General features: G+C 41.5%; 2 protein-coding genes across 2 annotated transcripts; both read right to left on the reverse strand.

Annotated features, from left to right (window-relative positions):
* Window positions 1-290: 290 nt before the first annotated feature.
* LOC121811296 (probable serine/threonine-protein kinase PBL7) lies at window positions 291-2,838 on the reverse strand. The gene is made up of 5 exons (XM_042212125.1): window positions 2,556-2,838; window positions 1,676-1,839; window positions 1,398-1,587; window positions 912-1,303; window positions 291-816 (listed from the first exon to the last, which is right to left on the reverse strand). The coding sequence occupies exons 1-5, from the start codon at window positions 2,656-2,658 to the stop codon at window positions 529-531; spliced, it is 1,137 nt and encodes a 378-aa protein (XP_042068059.1). The 5' UTR covers window positions 2,659-2,838; the 3' UTR covers window positions 291-528.
* Window positions 2,839-5,256: 2,418 nt separating this feature from the next.
* On the reverse strand, window positions 5,257-6,799 carry LOC121741727. Its single transcript, XM_042134612.1, has 4 exons — window positions 6,512-6,799; window positions 6,290-6,440; window positions 6,011-6,114; window positions 5,257-5,505 (listed from the first exon to the last, which is right to left on the reverse strand). Exons 1-4 carry the CDS (start codon window positions 6,797-6,799, stop codon window positions 5,257-5,259), a joined length of 792 nt encoding a protein of 263 aa, XP_041990546.1.
* Window positions 6,800-21,354: the final 14,555 nt, after the last annotated feature.

Genomic DNA, 21,354 nt, shown 5'->3' on the forward strand with positions numbered 1-21,354 from the left:
ATTTTAAGAGTACATTAAATTATAAACTATAGTATTCGAAAATGTATGGGTCAGACTCGTGCCAACTGTAGGCCGATAAACACTGCCATTATTTGGTACTAGTAACAAATAACAACGTGGCCCATTTATGTGTTTTGTTGTTTCGAAATAAGAATTTTATGATTATATTCTAGTACTAGTAATTAAAATTATTTAGGATGATATGGTAAACTAATCCAACATAATATTCCTTGATTTCTAAACATAGTTTGATTTGATCAGGCCACACATCTAATGAAAGAAGCTAGATATTTCATTTAACCATAGTCAAAATCACTCTCTTACTTTAATCTCAAGAGAAACATTAGTTTGTTATACTCATTTCTGAGATGATTGAGGACACCTACGAATAAAAAGGAAAAAAGGAAGGAAAAAGAAAAGGGGAAAAAAGAGTAAAAAGCAAATGACTCCTTCACCGTTGCTATTGCTGCAAGCCAACTCTACAAGGGATGCAGAGAAGGAAAAGCAAACTCTAACTCTACCTAGAGTTTACTCATCCTCCGGTTTGGTGATGATCTCAGCTTCATGTTCATATCCGGTGACAGATTTATTCCTTCTCGTATAAGGGCTGGCATTGTGTTGATCGTAATGCTGCGAAGCTAGATACTTGAGCGCCTTGACGATGTCTCCAATGTTCGGCCTTACGTTAGGCTGCTCTTGGATGCACATTGCAGCGATCGCGAGGGCTTGGTACAACCCCCTCACCGGATAGTGCCCCTCCAGAGCCGGATCTGCCATCTCGTGGAACCTCTTCCTGTCTTTGAATAGCGGCCGTGCCTGTTCGTTACATGCATACGCCAACAACAAATTATTCAAGTATCACAAGCAATGGCACCGGTGAAATATGTTCGGGTAGAGATTTGAATACTAACCCAATCAACTAGATTTTGCCCGGGACCAGATTTTGTATAGTCGACAGCTCTCCTTCCTGTCAAGATCTCCAAAAGAACTACACCGAAGCTATAGATATCCGACTTGAAGTTGAGTTGGCCAGTCATGGCATAATCAGGAGCACAGTATCCATACGTGCCCATCACTCTCGTGGAAACATGAGTTTTGTCTCCACACGGCCCCTCCTTCGCTAAACCAAAGTCCGATAGTTTGGCATTATATCCCTCCCTGAGCAATATGTTGGAACACTTCAAATCTCGGTATATTATTGGTGGCGACATCTTTGTATGCAAATACTCCAACCCTTCTGCTGCCCCCGCTGCTATCTTCATTCTGCTATTCCAGTCGAGGACCTCACTGCCGGGGTAGATGTCTATAGGTACCAAGAAAAGCAAGTCAATTGTAAATCTTTTCAATACTCATAAAAACGAAGAAGGCGTAAAAGAAAAAGAAGTGAGCTTGATTACCATGTAAAAGGTCCTGCAAACAACCTAGGGGCATATATTCATAGACTAACAACCTCTGCTCTCCCTCGGCACAATAGCCTATTAGTTTGACAAGATTAGAGTGATCTGCGTTACTTAGTGTTAAAACTTCGGCCACAAATTCCCTAATTCCTTGAGCGCCATTGCGATCAAGTTGCTTAATAGCCACAATCTGCATTCACCATACAACAGACATAATAAATTTGCAAACAAAGTAAATGCAAAAGATGTACGCATTATTGTTGCATCACTTGATATACCTTGCCTCCGGGTAAACGACCTTTATAGACTGGTCCAAATCCTCCCTCACCCAGAAAATTTCCATCCTTGAAATTCTCTGTTGCGGCAACTAAGTCAGCAAGGGCGAAGTTCCTCGCTTCAACGACATCACTCCCCGCATCAGAGCTAGGACTCAAGCTGCCATCTGAGGATTGAGACACTAGTTTAGGATCTTTAATAGATATATACGGGCTCTCCTTTGAGTGGTCTAAACAACACAAGAGAAAGATGAACAAAGAAGATCAAACACCAAGTTACAAGATCAATGGCCCAATTTGATCAATAAGGTAACTTATAAATATTCACAATACGTAATGCAAAGACGAAAAGTGCAATTCCAAACAACAATCACAAACCTCTAGAACATAAACGCAAGCAACAGTTTCAGATAACAATCAATTAGCAGTTTTGCATTTCAAATACATTAGGCCTTTTCTACAATAATTTTTGCTTTAATGTCATATCATCACCTTTTTTCCCCACCACCCCTGCATATAATAAAAGAAAATCTCATTATCAAATTTTCTACATTGACATTGTAGACAGTTCAAAGAGGATTTTACACAATAATAAACACAGAAAAGCAAGCACCATCAAATGCAGGAATTCAGTCTCTCCAAATCAATCAATCGATCAAATGCAGGAATTCAGTTTCTCCAAATCAATCAATTCGCAATCTACAGAAGGTAAAACACGTATACATAAACAGGAATAATATTACAATCTATAGAATGACAACATGCAATGTAGAAAACGATTCCGATCGAGAAAAAATCCGATCTTTTCGGAAACCCATGTGGAAAGTTTCAGAGAATCAATCGTCTTTGCATTTGATATTGTGTTAGTTTTAACTACATTTACCCGACGGGGTTCGTGCATGACCATCATCTCTGTCGTTGATGGCCAATTTTTTCTTTTTATATTGCTTCTTGTGAGAGGATCCTGCGCACGAGAAACACCCCATGTCTAGCTCCTCCTCCTCCTCCCTCTCCCCTCTCTCTCTCTCTCTCTATAAATATTTATTCCAATATATGTGATTTCTTTTTTATTTCTCAGCTGCAAATAACGGAGAACAGGGAAAGAAATGAATTATTAGTACTAGCAGAAGACGGTTTTCAGAAGAGAAAGAAGAGAGAGAAGGAGAAACTGCAACCCAAACACAATTTCCTCTGTTTTATTCAGCTTTCTAATTCAGATATAAACATCTCTGTTCTTGGGTATGGCTATTCTACTTCTCGCGCAGGAATGTTTACAAAGCCCTCCAATGATGAACTGCCACGTCGTATCATTTATAATCTTGTATGGCGTGGAGCTTTAATGGTTAGTTCTATTCTCGGGCGTTGCATGCAATATCTAATTATATTAAATTTTTATAATAATTCTTTGGCACATTGCTTTAATTAGTTGTGTTGTGTAACGTATCGAGTTTTATATTGTGTAGTTTTATTTTATTTTTTCATTTTTTGGTAAAGAAAGCAGGTTAAGCCTGGGTGTGTTATTTTTTTTTAGTCCGCTTTAATTTTCTATCCTTAATGAAGGTTGTTATGAGAGAATTTTTGGTTGCACAAATTAGGCTGTGTAGCGATGAGCGTTGAAATGGCAAATACGTCACACACACAACACACAAATTAGAAAAATAGACCCATATTAATTATTTTAGGTGTCACGGAATAACTAGTTTGAAGAAATTACAAATGGAACACGTATTGATCTTTTTAGGTGACTCTGGCCTGCTAGTTGTAACGAAAGAAATTCTATACTATAAAAATATTGAATATGCATCAAGTACTAATGAGAAAGATGATAAGTTTTATAGAGGATTATTTAAATAGACAATATTCAAAAACTTAATTACATTTTCTCAAACTCATCATCTATTAAAAATAAGCGAGAGTTTCTGATAAGTGCGTACATTTACGAATGAATAATATGTATGGGCTTTTATGCGCAAATTGTAGCTCATTCAATTTGAATATTAGATTCAAGCCCATCATCTCCAAAAATTTAAACAAAATATATTGGGCTGCAATTCTTTTATAAGAAGATTTTTCTGTCAATTACTCCTTCCGTCCCTAATAATTTGTCATCATTTGATCCGATACGAGAATCTATTAATATATAAAGTGTCAGTTTTTTTTGCCTGTCATGTGGCATTGTTTTTTACGGGAAAGTCGTTCATTGGTAAAAAAAACTAAGACATTATTGAATAAAAAATTGGTGCAATGAAATGGTGGCTTCTCCAAGAAGATTCAACACACTTTTATATATATAGATACATCATTAATTGAATTTGCAATTTTGAGGATTATTGTTGTGGACTGATTCCGGTTGTGCAGTCACCGGAATCCTCTCCGCATCGCCGTCGGTGCGATTTTCCTTCAACTACTCTTTGATATCCTTCAAAACCAAAATAACATGGGAGGATAATATAAATCCACAACAATAAAATCGAAATTCCCCAAATCAATGGAAATATCAACAAGGTTTAAAAGGTGAAAGCTTTAGAAATGTGAGCTATCACTCACATTTCATGCTACCACTCAAGCCGTTGACATAGATTCATCGGATGATTGGTTTCTTTCCGATTCTGAAGAGAATTCCAGCACAGACACTCCCGATGCAGTTGACATAACCACTCAGGCTGCTCTATCCGCCTTCAGCTTCACAATAATGGACTGTCACATGTGCCCTTATCGGGTTAGTAAAATTCGATGTGTAGAGTTGCACCTCCATTTTCTTTTTATCCATTTCTGATTAATTTTCATTTCAGAGTTATTTTGTGTATCTGGTGAAAGCCATACCAAAGGTTTTCTGGTCAGCCAATATAGCTAAAGAATGAGATAACATGGCAGTTTTCCTGACGGTCCATTACCAGACGTGGGGGGTGTTCATAACCACCCGAACTGATAAAGTCCTCGTTCATGGAGGTTTGAAGCGTTTCATACGGGATAACGATGTTGATGTTGGGGTATGTTGTGTGTTACAGCTCGTTGATCCCGACAGTATTCACTTTCGGGTCATACTGCACCGATCTTGAAGTAATATTCTAGCGCTTTCATTAGACGCTCTTATGTTCACTATATATTTTGTGTTTGGTATGTGATATCCGACTGTGGGATCTTGTTTTTGCCTTAGTTAAAACGCATGTTGAAGTGTTGTGTTGTTTTATCTAATGGACCCGTGGCCATTTGCTAAAATGAACTTCTCCAGAATTAGGAACATTGTAAAACAACAAATACTTAACTACCAACTAAAAAATTATACACATACCAAAAAGTCAAAATAAAGAAAGTTACATCCCAGCTAGACAAGTCAAATTTTTACATAAGTCTCCATTACAAGAGGGCGATTCAACTTCAATACATGAACCCCAGTACACAACAAATAACGGTCTTTACAAGTATGTATTACACCACCTTCCCAATCAAATTGCCTAAGAGAACCAACACAACTGCCATGAAACCGAACACGATATGCAACGTGAAGGAGGTGTAGCCATTATGCAACCCACACATGGTGCACATTAAGTGGTTTCTCGGAACACCACTTAATGGTGGATCACCTACTTTTGCCCAATTGCATTCACTTTCTGATCGAAGTAGCTCTTTGAATCCACCTCCGACGTGGCTTCTCGTGCGGCGGTATAATTTGCTCTCTCGTCGCACCACATGAATGAACCCGAATGTTGTCCTCCAACTGGACACTTCCAATACTTCCTGCCTGGATTCATAGCTGTCTTCCCAGCTGTTCGCCTCACCATTTTTCCAATCCCACAAGAGCAATCAGGCATATCTTTCATATTTGCCCTGATCTGATACAATGAAGTGCAACCAAACATTTATAACATAGCACACACCCACAAATAATATACATGCACACTACACAAATGAATAAAGTAGAAGTGATTATGGTAGAACACAAAGTCAGATAGGAAAATGTCCTAGTTTAGTTTAATAACATGGTCCCAATCATCTATTCATCCACATTTCGGTTGCAATGTTCTCTCGTAATTAGGTCCAGTCGTTCGATGGCTCTACAGATTCAAGGAACTGTGTACCCATGACCTCATCTTCTAAGATTGCCTCTTACTGAATATCGTCTAACTCGGCTTCTATCGAATCAACAAGCATCTCACGGCGGATGAAGTTATGCAACAAGAAACAAGCTGCTATTAGACGGACTTGAGTTTTGATTGGATAGAAGGACGAGCTACAGAGGATCCCCCAACGCATCTTTAAAATGGTGAATGCAAGCTCTATAACATTACGTGCCTTGGTATGACGCATATTAAACATTTCAATTGCATTTTGGGGTACCTCGGTACCCGGTCCCCATTCTTTCAGATGATATCTAACACCTCGGAAAGGCGTAAGGAACCCATTGCTATTTGCGTAACCATTATCGCACAAGTAATAGTAACCTGAAGGATAGTTGCCACATAGTAGAACTATATCATATTATAATTTGCATAAAAACTGAATGATACTCAAGACACTATAAAAAACATGAGTATGAATCACCTTTTGGGACTTTCAGACCATTCACCCGTGACACCGCATCCCTCAATACACGAGAGTCTCATGCTGATCCCTCACATCCTGTTAGGACATACACAAACTGCATGTTGCGATCACAAACAGCTACTATGTTTGTAGCTATTTGGCCCTTCCGAGTCCAATACCGAGGTTTTTCTGTGCTACTGACCAAGACGAGTATATGTGTGCCATCCAAAGCTCCTAGACATCCCTAAAAGAATGGACTGTCAGTGTCATACAAACGAACAACAGAGTATGGTGTATTATAGACATGATGGATACCTTGAACCATTTCCAGCGGCTATCTTCACAATCCTCTGTGACAGGTGTAGGTTTGGCTAGCAACATTGGGTACAATGACAATACAACACATAAGACCTTGTTTACATAGTATGAAACAATGGCACCCGACCTGCTAAACTGAAAACCTACAATCCTATTTTTTGTGTGGTGTGCTAGAACCCCAAGGAACATGGCGACTTGTTCCGCTACCCCGAGGACCTTGCCGATACGCAGCCCACCACGCTCGTACAGAATACGACATAGACGGTCGAATGTGTTGCGATCCATTTGTATATTAGCAATACAATATGCATTGGTGAAATGAAGTAAACGGTCAATGTGTTGTAGTTGTGAAGGTACCCTACCAATGACATTGTACCACCTAGCAATCTCGACTATTCAACGTCTCGACCGCCCACTGCGAGCCCTAAGGTACCTCTGCACAAGGAGACTCATCTCTATTCGGAATTTGCGCAGAATATCCTCTACCAGTAGACATATCCAAGCATAATTGGGACTTGGTTGCCTCATCGTCCGGTCAAAACAATTTACAAAGTAAATACACTGCAACCACCTTCACGTAATTTATACTACAACACAAAGGATCCTGATTTACATTACCCACCGAAGATTAGATGCAGTTATCAAGTTATAAGCATACCACAATTACATATGCTTCACAAGCAAGAGTTCACGAGGTATAAGAAACCCACACCACTTCTACAATCATCATTTCAGACAGCACTCAGATGGAAAATCACATACAAACCACATAAATACTACAGCTTAAGACGTGAAAAATAGAGAATGCAGCCACTGCCTAGACTGCTGGAGTGTAGACCACGCCTGACCGAGAGAATGAGATACCCCGCAATACAAATGCAGATCCGCTTCCATCGATAGCTCCACAGTTTTGCACCTAATCCAGATATGTGGACAGCACAAAAGCAACGTCATACCACATGTATTAATTGACCCAACACTTTCAAACAATACGATGAAGTAGGTATGATTTTTTGGGTCCGATGTCGAAGAAACCCAAATCTATCAGCCGATTTTAGAAGCATTTTCAGAACTATATGCCGGATGAGCAAGAAACACAAAGTAAATCAAACGAATAGAGGATGCTTACATGGAAAGGGGAAAGCCGAGAAGGGTTTGGCTGCCTCTTGAGTACCAATTGCTTCGACGAGGTGAAAGTGTTCGGACGGGCCGTCCCTCTGCAAAATTGATTCAAAAAATGAATTTGTGTTTTAGGTTAGGGTGGAGTGAAGTCATCAAGTTGACACGTCAAAAGCGGGGGTAATTTCGGGAGTTCTCATCCAAATCTGGGTACACGCTTCGATGCAGAAATAAAATCTTCTGAAATTTGGAAGAATTCAAATCTGCTCAAAACGAGTGAACAGTGAGGGCCCATGCCATTTTTTCAGACCGTGCAGATTTTATACATCGTAAACCGAACAATATGAAATGCACAGATTTGGTCATTAATCTAGGCATATCTGAAAAACTGAACACGCCCTCATAGTATTTCACATCACAAATTCATCATCTTACCTGCTAGAGCATCTCCAATGCCCGGATGTCCCACTCGGACATCCACTAGGACTTCCCAAAAATACCTCCTGCCACGTCACTAGAACTTCTCATCCCACTGCCACGTCACTAGGACTTCCCCTGCACAATCCGCCCTTCCCATCGCCCTTCCCACTAGGACTTCCCGCAATAAAAAAAATCACAAATTCACAAATAAAGCAATTTACGTTTACTAGAATTAAAATATCAACACGAATACGAACGGGAAAAATTAACAACTTCATTAAAAAAATATACATGCTTCGAAAAAAAAATTACATAGTAATAAAACAAAAAAAATACATAGTCATACATTCTCGGCTCACTCCGCGTTGTTCTCGTCGCCCGTGCCGCCCCCGTCGTCCCCACCGCTGATCTCGGCGCCATCATCTCCAATGGGTGGCATCCCCAAATCGCGCCAACATCCATCGATGACATCCTTCAACATCCTTTTGTACACCGGATCGGTCGTGCTATGCCACGTATGCATGGTCCGGACCAAGCTAGTCGTTATCTGCGCGCGGGCGAGACGGTCGTACTCTTCTGGGGGAGCAGGGGCTTGCGATTGGACCTCGAACGACCCGCTACCGCTGCTGCTTCCCCTAGCATTCCGCTGCGCAACCTTTTTCCCAATCGGGTGACGACGACGGCGGGAGTCTGATTGAGGTATCGGGGACACTTCCTCGGCTTCTGGGAGCTCGTGCGAACCAGCACTGCTGCTGTATTCACCGGAAGCGTTGATCTTCGTCCGCTTCGGCCAGCCCGCTTCGACACCCCCACAAAACTTTTGGGAATCCTTCACCACGAGATTGTCCTCCCACTGGTCGAAATCTTTGAACTTCAAGGCTTTATCGGGGTACTGCGCAAAGGCACGGTTCTTCACATCCTCCTCGGACACACCGCTGGTTGCCTGGCGGAGATTGTTTTGGTAGAGGCCGGCAAATCGACTAAGCTTAGGCCTCAACCGCTCCCACTGTTTCCGGCATTGTTCGGGAATGCGACGCTTGTGTGTGAGGTAGGCTTCAGCGATGCAATGCCACAGTCTGTCAATATGCTGGTTAGCACCGACATAGGGATCCTCGACTATTGAAACCCAAGCCTTCGCAAGCGCGACGTTTTCCCACATGCTCCAGACCGTCCTTTTTCCCGTCTCCTCCTCAGCCACCGTTCGCGAGGTAGAGCCCGTGGCTTTCCCCTTGCCCTTGCCCCTGCCCCTTGCCACGGCCCTTGCCCCTGCCCCTGCCCCTGCCCCTTGCCGCTGTCCCCACATCATCAGGAGTCTCACTGACTGGAGATAGCCCCAACTCCTCAAAAGAGAAAGTTTCCATGCCGGTGAACTGAGTCTCCGGAACAAAACTGGATGGGGAATCAGTAGACAGCATATCGATAACTGGGCGATAGACACTCTCCGCAAGTGGTTCAGGACCTCTGCCACCCCCCCAGGCATGGTTTGCATCATCCCCGGCATCATCCTACCCATCCCATCATATTTGGGGTCATGCCCCCCATCCCCATCCCCATCATATTTGGGGTCATGCCCCCCATCCCTGCTGCCCTGGGCATCATACCACCCATACCACTCATCCCACCCATCCAATTGTACATATTGAAGTACGGGGACATCATACCACCCATCCCACCCATTCCACCCATCCCACACGCCATTTGGGATTGCATCCCCGACATTGCCGGAACCGTTGTCGCATTTCTGCTAGAGTTTCCCTCCAGTTCGGCGGGAAACGTCGGAGTCTGCGACTCGCTCGTGGCGGGGGAGTTCCTGTCGTTCTCCATTAAGTAGAAATGAAATTTGTAGTAAAAGAAGAGAGAAACTTGTTAACACAAGTGGTGCGAATGAAATGAAGTTCAACGAGCCGTATATATATAGAGTTTTAAAAAAAAATAAATATCGGACGTCCGACCCACTCCACAATGGCGGACGTCCACCCGCCCGTCGCCCGCACGTCTGAGGACATCCGACGTCCTTACGGGACGTCCGTATCCGACTTGCCACGCCACAATGGCGGACGTCCCGGTCGCCCGTCGCGGATGTCTGACCGGACGTCCGCCATTGGAGATGCTCTTAATATGATATCTTTTTGAGATACAGTATCTATTGATATGTATAATAAGGTCGGACGTCCGTCATTGGAGATGCTCTTAATAGGATATCTTTTTGAGATACAGTATCTATTGATATGTATAATAACGACGTGAATGAATATGCAAAAGTAGTGAATCAAAGAAGAGATATACACAACAATTTTTGTATAGTACTATTAAGATTATCGTATGTGAACACAAACTATTTTTTCTTATAAAGCCAAAGATTAGTCAAACCACGAGGTGATAGGTGGTCCCAATTTAATTCCTAAATTAATACCAGCCCAAAAGATTGTGAACAATAGTAATGAGTTGACGAAAACACGCATATGAGTGTAAAATAGTACTACTAAAATTTATTTAATCTGATAATCATATATACTCAATTCGATGTTTTCCTATATGTTGAAAAAGAGTAATCAATATTCAGTAACTGAATATTTGAATAATTGAATTGATAAATAAATAAATTGTCATGTAGACGAAATTGCTGGCGTGCATATGATAAATATATAACACTCTACGTACAATGAATTTAAATTTACTCTTATAATGTCTCGACTTTGTCCAATGAGATAGTGAGATAGTGACATGTGTTTAAATACTATATTACAGGGAGTTTAAAATGAGAATAATTTATAAAATAATATTTCACCAGGCCAGATGCAGAAAATATTTGACTAGATTTTTTTTATTATTTAAAGGGGTAAATTAGAACATTTTATTCAATAATATATAAGTGGTGATTTTTATCCTTGACTAATAGCCAATAGGTGCATGGTGCTTTTTTATTATTTAAAGTTGGTATATTCGAATAAATTATTCAATAATACTGGACCAGGCCAGAAGCAAAAAATATATACTCGTAGTAGTTATACCAAGTACCTGGCCACTGGCATATCTAGTGTAGAACAAGGGTGTGCAGCTATACCCCAAAATTTTCTTTATTATATTTTGTCGTGATTTAGTAAAGAAAGTTAAACTGGTCCAATGGTAGAGTTTCTTCTGTTGTCTTTAGAGATCCAAGTTTGAGTTCTACCCAAAGCACTTTTAATTTTTAAGTTAATTGTATTTTGTTTTGTCTCCAATTTATTTTGTACTCCTATATATAATTTGTATGTATACGAGAATTTCAAGTATTTTATTTACAGTATTAGTATTGTTTTCATTTCTATTTTAAACATAACTGAAATATTCTTGAATAATTTAAACTAGTATTAATTGTTACGTGTATAAGATTTCCATATATTCTATCAATTCTTTAGTTATTAGCATTTTTTTTAAACAATTGAATCATTATTTCAGTTATGTTAAAAATATTTACTTTTAAAGTATTTTATTTATTATGTAATTATTATATTCAAATATATACATATGAAATATTTATAACTAAGAAAATGACTGAAAAATGAAATATTTATAACTAAGAAAATGACTGAAAAATGATTGATCGAATTTTATAGCTATAAATCAAAGTAAATGTCGTACCCCGAATCACAAACCCTGGATACACACCAGTGCACCTGGCGTATCAATTCTTGGGTAATTAAAGCAAGTTTATAACTAGTACTAGTCTGTAATTTTATTTGTGTTTTCTTTATTGATGTAAGAACAAATAGACAATCAATTCTTGGCTAATTAAAGCAGGTTTATAACTAGTACTAGTATATACTTTTATTGGATTGTCGAAAGAGGGAATAAAACATGGTAACAAAACAAGCAAGGGACAAACGTCACACATTAACGTCATTAGACGACGTCACCGGATTCGAATGCATGTAGACATCGTGAATACAGTTCATTACAGATTTTTTATCCTTTTTGAAGTCTTAACAAATAAATATTGGGTTGAAAAGGGGTTAGTGGATTTCAATACTATATAAATTATATTACCCATTAAGATAATCATTTGCTGGGTCACTCGACGAAGTAAATAAATAGTTCAATCACTTTCCACTTGTTGTTTTATATATAGCATTTATTCTACATTTATATTCCAAATCGTCCCAAATATCGACGTGTTTTGGTAGAGACTATCATAATAAATTAAATTGTCAATTGCTCTCTGTTTGTCTTTCATAAAAATTTGGGATTGCCATTTGTAACGCTTAATGTTGTTTGAATTCAAACTCCTAAAATTTTGTAATTGCCTTTTTGGCTTTTTGATTGTAGAGCACCAGCACTGAAAAACTACTACTACAAACTTTTTAAGAACATAAAAATAGAGTCACAATTAATTACGTTGGAAATTTTGTAAATTAAACGCAATTTAGAACGAAAAAAAAGTGTCCCTATGTTGAGGAAAAATTATCTTAATCTTTTATTTTGCTAAGACACTTTCATTAATTGTATCTCCTAATTTTAATTGGAACACCAAGAATTAGGTCACTTTTTAAAGCTTGATGGTATTATTAGAAATTAGAATCACAAATTAGCATATTTATTTGTATTAAAACATATTCTTAGTCGGTTTTATTTTTTCTTCTGTAGTGTAGTATTTCGAAAGTTACCATCACGCTCGTGATCAATTTAGCTTTAGTTAATGTTTTTTTTACCATTTATTCATTTTATTGAGTTGAGTTGAGTTTAGTTGTGTATTTGTCAATGGTTCCTGTTTAGACGCGGAATTTAAGTCCACCAAGTCCATAAAATCTCCATGGTGTGTGGTAAGTCAATTTGGCAATTTCATTCTAGATCTCTATAAGCAAATCCAATTAGTTGACAAATTTATGCACGAACTTTGATCACAAAAGTATTTTTTATGTTTTGTTACTTTATTTTTTAAGGGGACGTTCGGTTGGCAAGATTAAATCTCATGATTAAATATGTATCATGTTTGGTTCATAAGATTGAACCCTTTAACTTAATCCTAGATGGATAGTCTCATGATAATTAGTCATAGCCTTCCCCTCCAACTAAAATAATCTTATAACTTAATCCTAGATGGATAGTCTCATGATATTAGTCATGAATATTCTGTAATAAAATTGTTATGTTTTGCAAGGTAACCTTCTAGAAAAACACATCACTATTAAAGGAGTGCAAATAAAATACAGTGAACTAGACTGACTTAATAGCATATATTATTTATTCGCATCTTATCTCATCTTTTGTAGCCTATCTTTTATAGATTGAACGAATAATAAGTGGGCCATGACGTCGCATTCTTATAGAAAATTAGACGCGGAATTCACTTGAATTGAATCAATGGATTATGTAACTGAAACGTCACGAAAATGAAGTCCGTGTTATATACACGTATTAATTATATTAAACTAATTTCATTGTTTTTGAAATACACAAATAGTCTTACAATAAACTAAAAAACTAAGACTATATTCAATGCCGCTAGATGCATTGAGCAGTACCATCCCATCGGGATGAAATTGCATCGGAACACCATTGGAGGTGGCTCGCTGGAACGGATGCACCGCATGCCCGAGCACGCTTGATGCAGCGGTATCACGCGCCTTGGAGATGTGGCGGGCGGAGACCCCCACTCACCCGAGTGACGTCAATTTTGACTGTTTGATATTTATTTTTTTTTGTAAAAATTCAAAAAATTGAATTAAATACAAAAAATCTCACATACTCAAATATAACCGTTTTTTTACCATTTTTTCACTTTTTTCCATTTTTTACTCCAAATTAATCACCCAATCATCTACTATAATAATACATCATTAATCAACAAAATAAATTATGTCAATTATACTGGTCATACCGCCGCAACCACCCAATAGTTTTCAGTTTTTAGGATTTAAATTAATTCATTTTTAACTTTTAGGATTTGAATAATTCAATTTTATATTTTTAGGGTATAAATTATTAAGTTTTAATTGTTTAGAAATTTGTAATGTTATTTTCGAGTTCTTTAATGAAGTTGTATTATTAATGAAATTTTTATATTAATTGTATTTTTAAATGAATAGAATAGTGAGGTCCATGAATAATTAAAGAATGAAATGAATCGTAAAAAATGTTGTTCCTAAGTTAAGAAAGGAAAAAAATAAATATAACTGGTGCGGAATCCAGGAATAGTTAAGAAATGTTGTTAGTATCGAGCATTATTGTGGATGCTCAATGGACACCAAAGTAAAAACAAAAAGAAACAAACACCGATGAATCGAATGTGAAGTTTAAGATTCTACACAGTCTGAATAGTATTTTATTTCTATTTACAGGAGAGTGGAATTGAAATTCCAATATGCACAATAGTCACAAATCTAGATAAATGAGTAAATCGATAGCAAATCTGTACGTAAGAATATATAAATAGCATGAGATTTGAGGTGGGAACGGATTTAACCATCCGCGCCGTGGCATGGACTGGCGGCGGAGGAGACGGAGGTGGTGGTGGAGCTATCGGTTGTGCTGCCGCCGTCGGCGCGACGGCGGATCTTGAGTGCTTCGACGGCTTTGGAGGCGACGTGGGATACGGTTCCGGCGAAGCTCTCAAAGATCTGCGCCTTGATGCGGCCCCTCTTCGGCGGAACTGTGGCGCCGGCATGTTTTTGCGGGGAAGTTTCCATAAAACAAGTTTAGCAGAGTAAAACAGAGAGAGAAACAGAGCAAAGGGTGAGGTGAAGTGAGATTAATTGTTTATTTATAGAGGACCAAGCTTAGTAAGCTAGTATTATCACCACTCGCTTAGCTCATAATGAGATAGTTATTAATAAATTAAGTTTACGAGCGTAATATGGAGATTATACATGATGGAGTACGTACTAAACAAGCCCAACAGCAGTAAAGCCCAAGAAAGAGTATCAGTTCGGCATGACTAAAGAGTTCTGAGTATCAGTTCGGCATGACTAAAGAGTTCAGTTCGGCACAACCAAAGAGTTCGGCCCCAGCCTACAGCTCACTCTGCTCTCAGGTCGGCATCAAGCTCTACTCTCAGATCGGCAAAAGCTGCTCGGCAATAATTCAGCAGTTCGGTCTCAGTATTCGACCGAACTGGGAGATAGTGGACTCATGCAGAACCTCCACGACCTCCACTACACCCACGATCTGTTTAGTGGTGTCAAGCAGTCATTAACTCATGCAGGATAGTGGACCCATGCAAGATCGCCACGATCTCCACGACATCCACTACCTAGTAAATAGCTGCATGCCACGATCTTGGTCCTTTGTATAAATAGAACCTAGATCAGATAGATAGGGTTACATTCTCTCGATCTCTAGAGATAAAATACAAAATAGCAAGTCTGTATTGTAAGCTGTAGAAAACAGATCAAGCAATACAACTCTGCCCTCTTTTCTTCCCGTGGACGTAGATTTACCTCAGTAAATCGAACCACGTAAATTCATTGTGTCGTGATCTGCATCTTCCTGCATTCACTAACATCAGAAATTCGCCGATCCATCACTGGCGCCGTCTGTGGGAAACAGAGAACCAAATTTGTGATAAAGCGAATTTTTGACCCTTTTTCCACCCCAAAAAAAATGCATACCAGATCACATAACACCCATAATACCGTTCGTGATAACCGTGAGGAAGCTAGTCCAGCTCGCAGGTCTGAAAAACGGCTTCGGGAGACATCTACCTCCGGTTCTCACAAAGAAGGAACAAGCCCCTCCAGGAGTCATCGCACCGAGTCTTCCCAGCAGCCCGATTTAAATGAAGCTGTCAAGCTGTTCTTGGCCGAGAAGCAGGAGGAGTTCTTAACCTTCCTGCAGAAGAGCCAACAGCCGGAGAAGACAACGACGGATTCTCCCTCCTCATCTAGGCATGAAAGTCACTACCGCAGTAGTGACGTGTCTTCCAGGAGAAAGAATCCTCAACCCCGACATGTTCCTGTTCCTCCTCGGTACCGGAACCACAGGAGAACTCCATCTCCTCCATACCGAAGAGATGTCGGGTTCGCCATGTACGGAGCATTGAAGACTCCGTTCTCGGACGATATCACCCGAACTCCTTTGCCGCGGAACTACCGAACTCCGTCGATAACCTATGACGGACTCGTGGATCCTCATGATTTCTTGGGACGCTATCAATATAACATGGCGAACCAGGGTCTCAACGAGGTCCACATGTGCAAGCTGTTCCCCGAGCTGCTCATCGGGAACGCCAGAAGGTGGTTCGACAGCCTTCCTCAAGGCAGCATTAGATCCTACCGAGATCTAATGGATGCTTTCCACAGGAGGTTCTTTCAGAAAGCGGAAGCCCGGATCACTTCGGCTCAGCTGCTTTCTATTCGTCAAGGTCGCGACGAAAAAATCAGCGACTTTATGACAAGATTCCACAAGGAATGCCTGCAAGTAGACGATCTCAACGATCTGCTTGTCATCTCGGCATTCCAAAATGGAATCCTGCCTGGAGCTCTCTACAGGAAGCTCGTTGAGTGCGGTCCGCAGACAGCTCAGGAAATGTGGGACATTGTGGACCAGTACTCCCGGGCCGATGAGGCAGACCGTCGCAAACGGTCGTTAGACAGCTCATCGTCCCGAGGAGACAGAAGGAAGCCCGATCATAGCGATCAGGGGCATCCTCGCCGGACTCCATTTGAAAGAATTCAAAGGGCTCCGGTGCAAGACAGATTGGGACCCCGTCTCAATCCCGAGAAGCCGCCCGCTCAGTTCGTACCGCTGAACAAGTCAAGAGCGGAAATTTTCGAACTACATTCCGATATGTTCGAAAGACCAAAGCGGATGACGAAATCAGCCGCGCGGCGACCTCAGGATCAATATTGCTCCTTCCATCAAACCCACGGTCACGATACCGAGGAGTGCCGAGATTTGGCTGCAGGTATTGATGTTCTTGTGAAAACAGGAACGTTAAAAAAATACCAAAGCAAGCAGCCGAAAAAGAACAAAAGGCAGAGAGGTGCGAACTGCAATCCTCAGGATCCGAAAAGGCATGAGGATCCCGAAGACGACGACGAGCCGCAATATGATGGAGTAATCCTGACTATTGATGCTCTCCCTGCCGGGAAGACTAAGTCGTCCCTAAAAGCAGAACGCAGAGGTTCCAATCAAGAGGAGCCAACACATAAAAGGCTGAAGAAAGACGAAGTGATTACATTTTCAGACGCCGATCCCGTCCCAGCCATCTCTCCTCACCAAGACGCTATTGTCATTCAAGCCGGAGTGGCAAACAAACTGATCCACAGAGTATTTGTGGATACAGGAGCGTCAGTCAGCATTCTTTTTAAAGAATGTTTCGATAAAATGGAAGTGGATCCAGCTCGGCTCAGTCCGGCTCTACTTCCTCTGAAAAGTTTCGCCCAGGAGGACACCCGCCCTGAAGGTATTATCAGCCTTCCGATCACGGTGGGAAAAGCACCTACAAGCTCCAATACGATGATCGAGTTCTTTGTGGTGAAAGCTCGGTCCCCGTACAACATCATCCTGGGGAGAGACTGGCTCAACACAGTTCGGGCCATTTGCTCTACTTATCACCTCACCATCAAGATCCCCACTAAAAGTGGGATAGCGGTCATCCGAGGTGATCAAAAGAGGGCAAAAGAATGTCTGCAGATTGCGCTTAAAAGTGCCGAGCAATCAGTTCGGCACCATCAAGCATAGCAATCACAGCAACCGGAGTCAAAGGCAAGTGAGATGACCGAAGTCACTTCAGAGCCGAACTCAATGACCGTTCAGTTATACGAAGATGATCCATCCAGAACGGTCAAGATCGGCTTCGCAGGAACGCCTCTACTCCGGGAAAAGACCATTCAGCTCCTCAAGGAGTACAAAGATGTCTTTGCATGGTCTCCGTTGGACATGACCGGAGTGCCCCCCGAGGTAATCACTCATCGGTTAAATATTGATCCTTCAATCCGGCCAGTAAAACAGAAGCAAAGACTCTTTGCGGCAGAAAGAAGCCAAGTCATCCATGACGAAGTCCGCCAATTACTAAAAGCGGATGTACTATTCGAGGTGAAATATCCTTCTTGGGTGGCCAATCCTGTGATGATCAAGAAAAAAGGAGGAGGATGGCGGATGTGCATAGATTTTACCGATCTAAACAAGCACTGTCCTAAAGATTGCTATCCCCTTCCGAATATAGATAAAAAAGTAGAAGCTTTGATCGGCTTCGAAATTTTCTGTTTTCTTGATTTATACAAAGGATATCACCAAGTGTTGATGGATGAGAGTGACGCTCCGAAAACAGCTTTCATTACCGATTTCGGCATTTTCGCTTATAAAAAGATGCCATTCGGTTTAAAGAATGCCGGAGCCACTTATCAAAGGATGGTAGACAAGCTTTTTCGGCACCTAATCGGAAAACAGGTTGAAGTGTATGTCGACGACATAGTTGTCAAAAGCAAAAGCACTTCGGAGTACGAAGACAACCTCAAATCCACTCTCAACGTGCTCCGAAAAGCCAACCTCAAACTCAACCCCCAAAAATGTACCTTTTTGGTAGATTCGGGAAAGTTTCTGGGTTGTTGGGTTTCAAAGGACGGACTCAAGGCAAACCCCTCAAAAGTTCAAGTCGTTCAGAACATGGCAATGCCGAAGTCCATACATGACGTGCAAAGGCTAACCGGATGTCTAGCCGCACTGAATCGATTCCTTTCCCAAGCAGCCGAAAAGCAACTGCCGTTCTTCAAGGTGTTGAAAAAGGCACCAAAGTTCGAGTGGGGAGCCGAGCAGAAAAAGGCCTTTGACGAGCTCAAAAGTTATCTAGCCGAGCTTCCTATTCTCTCTGCTCCAACCGAAGCCGAAGTAATATTCTTATACTTAGCGGCATCAGATCAAACCATCAGCGCGGTGCTTGTACGAGAAGAAGGCCTAAAGCAGTTTCCCATCTACTTTACAAGCCGAGCATTAAGAGGTCCAGAAACAAGGTATCAACCTCTGGAGAAAATTGCTCTGGCGTTAGTAAATGCAGCAAGGAGACTGCGGCCGTACTTCTATGCTCACAAGATATGCGTCTTAACCGATCTGCCTCTTCGGCAAGTTTTGACCAAGCCAGAAGCATCAGGCAGAATCGCCAAATGGGCCATAGAGCTGGGAGAACACTCAATCGAGTACCTACCTCGGAAAGCCATCAAGAGACAAGCCTTGGCAGATTTTCTTGCAGAGGCCAAGTTCGATCAAGCAATCCCTGTCATTGCCGAACAGAAAAATTCTACCAATGCCGAACTAGCACAGCCCTCGGAATCCAAAGTAGAGCCGCCAGACTGCTGGAGCGGATTCGTAGATGGAGCTTCAAACAAGATGGGAAGTGGAGCTGGTATTTTACTCGTCGCTCCCGACGGACACGAGGTAACCTACTCACTTCGGTTCCTATTCCCCACTACTAATAATGAAGCCGAGTACGAAGCCCTCCTGGCCGGACTCCAGTTAGCGCAAAGTCTGCTCGTCAAATCTCTCAAAGTCCATTGTGATTCACAAGTCATAGTAAATCACATGTTGGGTACAAGTGAAGCCCGTGACGAGAGAATGAAGAAGTATTTGGACAAAGCGCAAAACCTCAGCCGAAGTTTCTCCTATTTTCGGATAATCCGTGTTCCCAGAGCGGAAAATAGCCGAGCAGATACCTTAAGTAAGTTGGCCTCAGATCCGAGCTCAAAGGCGGAAGAATTAATGCATCGAAGCATTGATGAAGCCGAGGTACATTCAGTATCCAGCTCGCCGAACTGGATGACGCCGATCTTGCAGTATCTGGATCAAGGACAATTGCCCGAGGATAAGAGAGAAGCTCGGAAGATCACATGCCGAGCACTTCGGTACGAACTTCATAAAGGAGTCCTCTTTAGAAAGTCTTACCTCCAGCCGTTATTGCGGTGCGTAGGACCAGAAGAGACGGACTACATCCTCAGAGAAGTTCATGAAGGATCGTGCGGCAGCCACATCGGAGCTAGAGCTTTAGCTAAAAAAGTTCTAAGATGGGGATATTATTGGCCAACCTTGGTACAAGAAGCAGTGCAGCTCGTCAAGACATGCCCGAAGTGCCAAATCCATGCAAATATCCCAAGGATGCCGCAGACCGATCTATTCACTATGCAAAGCCCTTGGCCTTTCATGCAATGGGGCATAGACATAGTGGGACCACTTCCTCAAGCTCCTCGGCAAATGAAATTCCTAATCGTTGCCGTGGACTACTTTACGAAGTGGGTGGAAGCTGAACCATTAGCTACGATAACGAGCTCGAAGGCATTGGATTTCGTCTGGAAGAACATAGTGTGCCGATTTGGCATACCCCACATCCTCATCTCGGATAACGGGACTCAGTTCACCGACAAGACGTTCAAGAATTGGTGCCAAGAGCTGAATATTCAACAGCGGTTCACTTCGGTCTCTCATCCACAAGCAAACGGACAAACGGAGGTAACAAATCGTATCCTGGTGAAAGGGTTAAAAGCTCGGTTAGAACAAGCCAAAGGACAATGGGTAGAAAATCTCCCTCAAGTCCTATGGTCCTACCGAACTACACCCACAACCTCCAACGGTGAAACTCCGTACAGTCTTGTGTACGGCACTGAAGCCGTGATTCCGGTGGAGATCGGCGTACCCAGTCCCCGAACTCTAAATTTCTCCTCAGAAATGAATGACGACGGACTGAGAGCCGAGCTAGATCTTGCCGAAGAAAGAAGAGAATTGGCATGCATAAAAGCAGCCAAGTACAAGGAGCAAGTAGCCCGGTATTACAACCAAAGGGTGAAGAAGCTACAATTTCAAGTGGGAGATCTCGTCTTGAGAAACAACGAAGTAAGCCGAGCAGAAAAGCTGGGCAAGCTCGAACCCACATGGGAAGGTCCGTATCGGGTGTCAGAAGTCCTCGGCAAAGGGTCTTACAAATTGGCTCACATGTCAGGAGAACAGGTACCCCGAACATGGCACATTTCCAACCTCAAAAAGTTCCATTTGTAAGAGACAGTCCGGTCAGTCAGTCTTGAGTCTTGTTCAGTCAATGTGCTTTATTTGGTTTACTTGGTCTTTATTTGTCTCTGTGCGTTTTGTCTATATGCGTTTTGTCTGTCTCTGTGCGTGTCGTCTCTTACAAATGTTACTGAGGTATCTTGTTCTTCGAAGGCTGATCCCCTTCTTAGAACATATACAAGCTAACGATTGTGAGTCAAAGCTTCTACAGAAGATACAAGACCACAATTCAGCTTAAACAAGCAGTTCGTCTGAAACGAGCTGCAATAAGCCAACGATTGTGAAGTCCAAGCTTCTAAAGAGGATACAAGACCACAATTCAGCTTAAACAAGCA

This window comes from Salvia splendens, chromosome 7 (assembly GCF_004379255.2).
Source record: "Salvia splendens isolate huo1 chromosome 7, SspV2, whole genome shotgun sequence".
Taxonomy (NCBI): Eukaryota; Viridiplantae; Streptophyta; class Magnoliopsida; order Lamiales; family Lamiaceae; genus Salvia; species Salvia splendens.